A 9,056-nucleotide genomic window follows, 5' to 3' on the forward strand; every position below is an offset into this window, starting at 1 on the left:
CTTAGTAATTTCAGGTATTGGGAACATGTTAAGATGGCTAACGTATGATGGAATTGGATTATGTTTTTGGTTGTTTTATTAATTGTCACCAATGAGGTTGTGAGTTAGCATAATCACAGTAACGTTAGCAGTAACAGAATGTTTGTTTTGTTGCAAATAAGATTTTGTGAATATGCTAAAACAGCTAACGTTGTATTAATGGGGCTAATGTGTAGCTTGTTGCAAGCGAGTTGTAGACTATGTCCGATTTCCTTCACTACTCACGATATAGTGTGGTTGCCATTTTGTAGTGCTGTCTGAATCTGCAATTCAAAAATCTAGTGCCCTAGAAATTTCCCAGAAGTCTTTGCGATAATCCTGTGTGCATCAATGCTCACTACTATAGCGAATATAGACCACAGTGAATTGCGTTTGTACAAAAATTTCATAAATTGGATTAAACGTTATAAAATGCTCGTGTTGATTAAATTTTCATTTTGTGAAACTGATGACGTCTTAATTGCCATTTAGAAAAAAAAAAAAGCACAATGTCCAAATTGCTTTTAGAATCCAGGGCACTATAGTTTGTACTGTACTATACAGTTTTTTAGTAGTTAGGGTGGGAATTCTGACAGTCATAGTTACTGTGAATGCAGTCAATACTGTCTGACCGACAGATTTATCTCTGACTCTTTTTCTCACTTAATGTGCTTTATAGTTTGGTGCACCTTAAATAAAAACATAATTTTGAAAAAAGGCCATTCATTAAAGGGGCGCCTTATAATTCTATAGTGCGGATAATATTGTAAGAAAATAAGCAAGTGCAAAGATACTGCAAAAAACAAAGGACCACAGCTAATAAAAGTGAAATGCTTTCAGCTGCAAAGCAATAATTCTGCAGGAAGCAACCAAAGCAGCTCTTTGGGTTTGGCCTGCGTCTCTGTAGATCCTCCATCGTGGCCATGCTTAGAAAAGCGAGACTTTTAACACGTTTTCCTCTGTTCCCATGATGCATTTTAGGTTGTAAAATTGATTTAAAGTGAGGCACAGAGAGCAGTGCTGCGATGCAAACCTGCTTTAGTGCTTTATTGTTCCAAGATGGTTGACAAATCCACATTTTAGCTCCTCTTTGCCACAGCTGCATTTTTGGACACGTTTTTTCTGCTTTCTTTAACTAAGATACATGTTTTTTTTCAACATTTTCTTCTAATATTTACATTTATTTTCAGAAAGTTTAATTTCTGTCTGCATTTAGCAAATGTTTTCATCATTTAGCTGAATTTCTGTGGTGTCACATGACGTCATTGCTCGTTTTTAGATGATTTTAGCTTCAGGTTTGCTGGAGTTTATAATCTGAGGGCACATAAAGGCAGAACCTGCCAGTCTTTGCTTTAAAACAAAGCTAATGAAGGTTGTACAGACACGGCTAAAGGCCAGACATGGTTTCCAGACAACACTTTTAAGATGAGACTTTCTTACTCAAGCTCACATTTGAAAGAGAACAAAAGAGAGGTTGCAGATGATTGCTGTGTAGTCAGACACCCCACTCTGCTAGAGGAGAGGCAAGTCCTGGCAGAAAAGATAAAATGGCCTTCTCTGTCGTAATCTTTTGTTTCGGGGCTTTTAACTGTCTTCTGAAGCTTCCTCTCTCCCTTTTAAGATTCCGACATTAATCACATGTTGACATCTTACTTTTTTTATTAGAAGCAGCTATTTTTAGATGGTTATTTCTTAATTTGCATTGCAGGTATTTGTTTTCTTTCCAATGTTATCTCACATGTTATTCTGTAATTTATTACTTCCTTTTACAGTTTTTAACTTTTATTTTTGATCAGTGAATTTTATTACCTCTTGAGTTTTGACTTGATTTAAAGGGGCCATACCATGAAAAACCAAGTTTTTGAGATTTTAAGTGTATTATACTGTTCATTCCTCTCTATAAAGAACCCCAAAGAATCCGTTCACGCATTTCTGAGTAATCCTCTAAAAACCTGCACTATCTGCAGCAGCCCCTCCCATACCCACGAAAACAAGCGGGTCCTCACAATCTGACGTAATATCGTTAGACAACCTCTTTCAGGAAGAGTCTGCATAGCATCAACACCCAATTTCTCCATGGAGCTAGCAGTGATCAGCAAAAAAAAAAAAAAAAAAAACTTTCATTTTAGATGCATGTATTGTATTAGCATGTTAATTGGCCTGCTTTAGCTATTTGTAGGATTACACACGGGCACAAGTTTATTTACTCACCGCACTGCTCCCTTCATATCTGAGTTTTGCTCTGCAGCGTAGATCTGATGGACCTTATGTTCTCAGGGTGTCTACTCGCTGTTGGTCCTGAATGTTCCAACAGAAAGAGGAAAGATGGCTTTTCAATATAAGGCACCTATGGACTGGAACTTTCTGCAAAAAAATACTTCAACTTTTAAAGCTTATAACTTTGTCTTAGTTTGATGTCATTATAAGGGACCTGGAGAGGAAATCACAAACCTCTGGCTGTTTTAATTAGTTAGTTAATTAATTAGTTTTATTTATTTATTTTTATTCTATGTTTATGTCCGAATTCCCCCTTGTACTTGTTCACAATTGTGGATCAAAATTCGTGCTCATATGTGTGCATGACGTTTCAAACGCAGGCAAAGCATTTTTAAGTACGGACATATTTTTATGAAGCATTGTTACTGACACATAATTCTTATTACAGGTACTAAACCTTTTTTTTTTTTACAAACACAAAATCTTTTTACAGATGGACAATATTTTTACGAGTCTGACTTCATGAAAAGAAGTCATATTCTCTATTATCCAGTTCAGCCCAACTGGTCTCTGCTCCATCATGTCTGTAAACCACCATGGCTGCCCTCCTTGTGTTTCATTGGTTCCACTCGTCACGCTTGCTCTCAGGTGTGAGCTTCTGCCCAGCTTGTTCCTTAAACGCTGGCGGATGAGGACGCCACACTTCCATTTTTAAACTGCACTTTATCCACAGACATGTCGGAGTCCAGCGCCGCTCTAGAATCAGTCAGCGTTTGGGGAAACATGCTCTCCTCAACTTTGTCACCAGATCTCTCAATGGTATCCCAAAATCCTTTGCAGCTGTTATCTAAAAGTCAGCGAGGCAGCACCAGAGTTTCTTCTGTCCGTTGCTTTTATTCAGGCAATTTTCCTTAATATTTAAGTTGATGGTCGTTCTCCACCTGAACCTCCTATTGCTCATGAACATCCTGAGGAGCTCCGGACATGCAGTAGTTCTGTAGCTCTGACAGGAACCGCTGATTTATGCTCATGAATCGGATCAATAGCACAACAGGCAGACCTTAAATGTGTCTTTAATGTCGGCGCTGCTTTCCCATCTGTGGAAAGCTACTTTCATCTTTGATGTGCTAAATCCTAGTTTTTAACTTCTCTTATAGGCTTCTTCTAAAAACATTCGGATTACCATTTCAAGTGGCCAGTGATCCCAGAGGAGCTTTATAAAAGCTTCTAATGCTCTTTTATCAGACTATACTTTCCCAGTTGAGGGTGTGCTTTCTTAATTTCAATAGAGGTTTCTGTGGGAAATACAAAAATCAGAAAATATATATTTCTTAGACAGAATTAAATCTTTAAATGTTTTTAGTTTGGATTTTGGAACTGCTTATTCGCTATTTTAACCTTAATATTAACAATATTACCTTGACGTAAATATGCTATTGTAGATCAAAGGTGTGAGATTTGGTCATAAAATAAAAGATGATTACATTTCACTATGTATGCCACATGTTTGTCATCTGCACAAAATGTTTAGATTTATGACTTCCCATTTGAAAAAGAAGAAAATGATGTTTCACCGATGATCCTTTCTGCACAATTGTGTGGTTTGTATGACATTTTATGTGTAGATAACAGCTGCATTAAATATGTCAGACACCAGCATTATAATGCTGTCACAGACTCCATGCAATCCATAGAAAAGCTTTGCAGTCATGAGAGAAAAGTGTCAGGATACCAAACGGCACTGAGGGAAGTGACTGCTGTGAATAGATAAATTCATCTGACATCACATGTTCTGAGCTGCAGTGAAAAAGTTTTTTTTTTTTTTTTTTTCCAGATTAAAACTTTGGAACTGCTCCTTTGACAAAATCAGTTCCCCTCACAAGAGTCCAGATTATATTTGAGTGAGAGATGATTCAATAAATCTTGTAAAGTCAAAAGGGACTGCAGTTTCTGGAATATTTTCAGCTCGTAACGATAAAGAACTTAGATCCTGAATGAAATGTCATCACATTAACTTACAAGAATGATCCTCCTTTTGTGAGATACATTACAGACACCATTTTTAGGTATTTATATATATATTTTTATACTCCACCACCCAAACCCCTATTTGTATTGGCAAAAAAATAAAAACTTTTAGACTTTTATTTGACTAACTTTAAGTTAAAAATGCAAATTTGAAGAACATTTCTACAGGATTTTTGACTGTAAATTAAACTTTTTTTGCTTAGTTGCTTGACATGTTAAAACAGAAACGACTAAAGGTAGATAATATTTAATTTAATTAATTATCATTTTTCATTAAAGCTAAAAAGTCGCAAATTAAAATATGTCAAATTCAAATATTTTCAGGAACACCTAAAGGGCAATATTTGTGTTGATAAACAAGTTGTTTAGAAAACAATCTCTTTATTCTAATGTAAATATAGTCAGTTTGTGTTCATAAAATCATGATCCACTAAAACACATTGTTTTTGGTTGAAGATGAGATTTTGGGAGGATTTTCTGACTCCGATTCTCCTGCATGTGATGGAGGCAGAAGCAGAGGAAGCTGAAGCTTTATTGCTTGAGCATTGAAAATGGGCTCATCTCCGAGTTGGGATTTTTTATTAAAGTGAGAGAATAGGGCTGTCAGACGATTCTGCCGAGGTGACTGATGGCTCTCTGCTACCTCAAAGGCAGAGCCGCAGAATATACGACTTTCCTCAACCTGGCTGTGCTCATGGTGCAAATACTTCCTGCGTTTGAAATTGCTGGTGCCTGTAGTGGTAATACATTAACAGACTCTTTCTCAAATATAAAAGTTTCTCTCCTTATTTGTACATTTTATCTGGAGGGTGAGTTTCAAAATTGGTTTTCACGACGTTTCTTGAACTCTGCAAATGGAAAGCTCGGCATTCTTCCACCTAATTGCTTTTTTATTTCCTAATTTGAGTTAGCATTAAGGCGGTAGTTTTTTCTTGCATTTTTACTGGTTTTATTGATCATTTATGTCTTCGTAAGCAAATTAAAAAACATTTTTTTAACCATATATACGCTTTAAAAAAAGTTTATATTTCTTTGGGATTAAAACACACAAGATCCTTGTTTCCACTGAAAATATGAATATTTTCTTAAAGCTCCTGAAGTCACACGTTTAAAATAAAAGCGGCGGTGTTGCTGACACACTCGTGGCATCGTGAAGTTCAAAGGCTTGCCTCTGTTTGAAGATTTATTTGAGGAAAGACTGTGTTTCAAAGCTTCCAGCATAGTCAGGGATCAGTGGAATTTGAAACCTGGTGTGAGGCTCTGCCAGTGTGATAAGCCATTAGTTAATAGCTTTGAGAGCATTGCTTTTACTTTGTTACGGCTAGAACCTTTCACACTTGTTATGTTTAACTAATCGTTAACTCTGAGATTAACATGGCTGACATTCCTGGCAGCTTTTAATTTTCTTGTAAAAGTTTCTTTGCGTGTTGTGGAAAAAAATTGTTTTTTCCTTTTTTTTTACTACAAAGAATATGCGCTCTCATCTCATTTAAATGTAAAATTGACTTTGTAGACAGTTTTCTAAGTTTGTTGCCTCTCAGCAAATACTTAAGTGATCTGTAATTTAAAAATAACAATAGTGTTTATTCATTTTTAACTATTATTTCTCCTTTTACGTCATATTTTAGTACATAATATCCTCAATTTTAAGGCTGCTGTCAATAATTTCCAGATTTGATTCACCAGAGCCTGGATCGATTCAATTCTGATTTTTTATAATTCTTTTGACCCACTCGATTCATGATTGATCAATGTTTCAAATATATTTATATTTACACATATTGTAAAATGTATTGGTGAAATAATGAGATTGCTAATAGCATACAGTGTTACATGGTTTTTCAAAAATGTTCAAATGTTAACATTGTTCTGCTTTTCCTGGAAGGCGTTTCAGTTTGGCCACTAGGTGGAGTCACGCTATAGCGTTACACTTTACTCCAGAAGAAGACAGTATAAGAAAAAAAAAAATCGATATTTTAGACCACAAATGGTTACTTTAAAAAATATTTCCTTAAAACAGTTTGGAAAATTCCTGCCTGTGAGTATATAAAGATGTTCATTTAGTCAACAATGTATGGTTATGTTGACCGTGTATTAGCATTAGCCGTCTTACGGGGAATTCTATTAAACGTTAGCATTAAGCTAGCGGACTTTAGCTTCATGTTCTAAATCAATATATCTTTATGGATCAGTTATATCAACCCAGCTCTACTAAATATGACTCAAACATTGTTTTTAGAAGCTTCTGTAGTCTGTTTTATTTTTTAATGAGAGAAACATGATAAATTATAAGTGTTAAGTAAAACAAATGGTGAAAATAGAAACAAAATACGCGCTCGCCTATTTAGATGATCACTTATTGATTTAAATGGTGCCATTTTTATTGCACAATTGATCATATTTTATTTTTAAACTAAGAAAAATCAAAAAATGTCTCAAATATTCTGACATTGGGCTATTCCTCAAAACATTTTTAACATCTAACAACATTTTCTTTATGAAAATAAAAGTAAAGTAGCACTCAATAGGATTTTACAGTTATTTGTTTATGCAAATTAGCATGCAATGTACACCAACAGGTGGAAAATGGTGTAGAATCTTGTCCAAAGTCAATTACTTCATGCTAATGTGAATTCTCTTAGTGTGCCTTTAAAAAGGACTGAGTAGAATCATGAATTCACGTCTGAAATGCATAGTCAGCTTTTTATCAGGATCCCCACAGGACTGTGGCTACCGGAGAAGAAACGTTTCCACAGGCAGACTGCTCAAATTGGCAATGTCTTCAAGACAAATGACTTCCCACTTCTCCATGTCCCTCTTTCAGAGCTTTTTTTCCTGGCCTCTCCATTAACTTTTTTTCCTCTCATATCACTGTGAAGGCTCTCTTATAGTTTTGTTTTTTCTCTGTAAGTAATTCCCTTCATCAGAATCACTGCTGGCTTAATTTGTGAGGAGCGACTTGTTTGTGGGAGTGGAGCTTGTGCAGTTATTGGAAGTCTGTGAAGCTTCATGGGAAAGTTCCTGTTTCTCCAGCCTTTATGGAAACCACTCAGGTCTCCTCTCCTTCAATTTCTATCAACTTTTCAGGAGGGAGTGTATTGATTGGGTGAATCTAGTGATCCGTGGACAGTGAGAGGCAGGAAAACAGTTTGACTGGAGCCATGAGTGCTTTTTCACATTAACACCATCCTCAAAAAGTGCCAAGTCATCACTTTAGACAGTTTTCTGTACTGGATTTAGGCCTGTTATTTTGTGGCTTTTACACGTTTAGAATTATAAAAATGTGCCTCTCGTTTGTAATTTGGTCTGTTTAAATACTTATCTATTAGGACTTTTCAGTCTTATTAATACACAAGGTGAACTTAAAGATAACATAATCATATTGTTCCTTTTTTCTTTAGTGCGTTTAGTCTATTTTCAATTCACTTTCTTTAAAAAGCAACCCTAAACGGTGTATCATTGTAGGAATCACAAAAAAGGTTGAGATCTCACCGTGTAATAATTATTATAATTTAGTTTGTCATGATTAATTAAATAGCAATTAATTTAAATTTGATGTAATCGGAGTAATATAATGCCATTTCCTGAAAAGTCGCCTTGGCAATGAAACTTGATGAGGATTTAGTCTTGTTAGAAGAAGAAACCACACCAAGAATTTAGAAAAGCAAACAAACAACTGCGGACACTTAAATGAGAGTACAACTCACATTAAAAAAAAAAAAATATCCGATTGTAAGCTGTAAAGCCCAGTGCAGGTCCTGTACTTTATTGGAACAGTGATTTCCTTAAATTATGTGACTTGACGGCTGAGTCTACCAAAGCGTGCCGAGTCAGTTACTGTAAATCACACTGTGGACCAATTCTAATGGGAAGATATTTTGCTGTGCTTTCGCTTATGCTAACCTTCTGTATTTTGTGGCTTCATTGGTTTGTTTTGGTGGGACTGAAATGTCTTTCTCTTAAGATGTCATAACTTTGATGCACATCCTCTTCTCTGCTTACAGTATTACTCAGCAGCAGAAATTAAACACGTGACTGGATCTTTTTGGCTAATGGAGATCCCTGATGTTCATTAATTCCATGCATGGATGATTCACAGCTCCGTGCAGGCTGGTTGACTTGTTTGGAGGCATGTTTGTAATCGACCAGCGTTGTGCTGACTCAGGATGGCCTTAGCTGCTGTCAGACGCCTGGAGGAATCTGTCAGCACTCACCATAAATGTTGTTTTAATAGGCAGGAAATGGCTGGGCAGGTCTGGTCCCGAAGCCTGACGATGAAAGACACTTGAGTTTATGTGGGAAGTTCTGGGAGAAACAATGGAGAGAAAAGCTGATTCCATGATTTCTCTGCCAAAAGTCCTGATGGTTTTAGGTGATGACACAGCAGCTCGTGTGCTGGGCTGATTTACTAGCTATAAACCCAAAATTCTCCCCAGATTAAAGAGTTGCTTTGTATGAAGGAAAAGTACATCAATATCTACACAATATCTAAATTACCAAAGCATCATGGATGATACCTGTTTTATAAAAATAAAAAAAACAAATGAAAATAATCTCACACTTTACAAAGAATTTAAGTTCTTACCCATAAAGTTGAATTAATTAAATAAAAATATGCAACAAAATGTCTATTTAATTTAGGTACATCTTTAACGCAAATGTCACTTGGGGTGGGTGATGCCGCAAATTTGGGTATTGATCCGATAAGTAATTACACGGCTAGTATCACCAATACTGATACTGTTTTCTTGAAATGTTTGATTATTGAATAATATCGGAAATGCAAATTTTTT

General features: G+C 35.8%; 1 protein-coding gene across 3 annotated transcripts in view; it reads left to right on the forward strand.

Annotated features, from left to right (window-relative positions):
* LOC112143426 (mannosyl-oligosaccharide 1,2-alpha-mannosidase IC) overlaps positions 1–9,056 on the forward strand; it is a 226,306-nt gene that overhangs the window by 84,923 nt on the left and 132,327 nt on the right. Inside the window, exon 1 of one of the 3 annotated variants that reach the window (XM_036215959.1) lies at positions 6,236–6,301. The exons of the other annotated variants lie outside the window; for them this stretch is intronic. Coding sequence (XP_036071852.1) covers positions 6,251–6,301 — 51 coding nt within the window. The 5' untranslated portion in view covers positions 6,236–6,250. Of the gene's footprint in view, positions 1–6,235; positions 6,302–9,056 lie in introns of those variants that run through there. 3 annotated transcript variants of the gene reach the window in all.

The sequence above is a fragment of the Oryzias melastigma genome, linkage group LG16 (genome assembly GCF_002922805.2).
Source record: "Oryzias melastigma strain HK-1 linkage group LG16, ASM292280v2, whole genome shotgun sequence".
NCBI classification, from domain to species: Eukaryota; Metazoa; Chordata; class Actinopteri; order Beloniformes; family Adrianichthyidae; genus Oryzias; species Oryzias melastigma.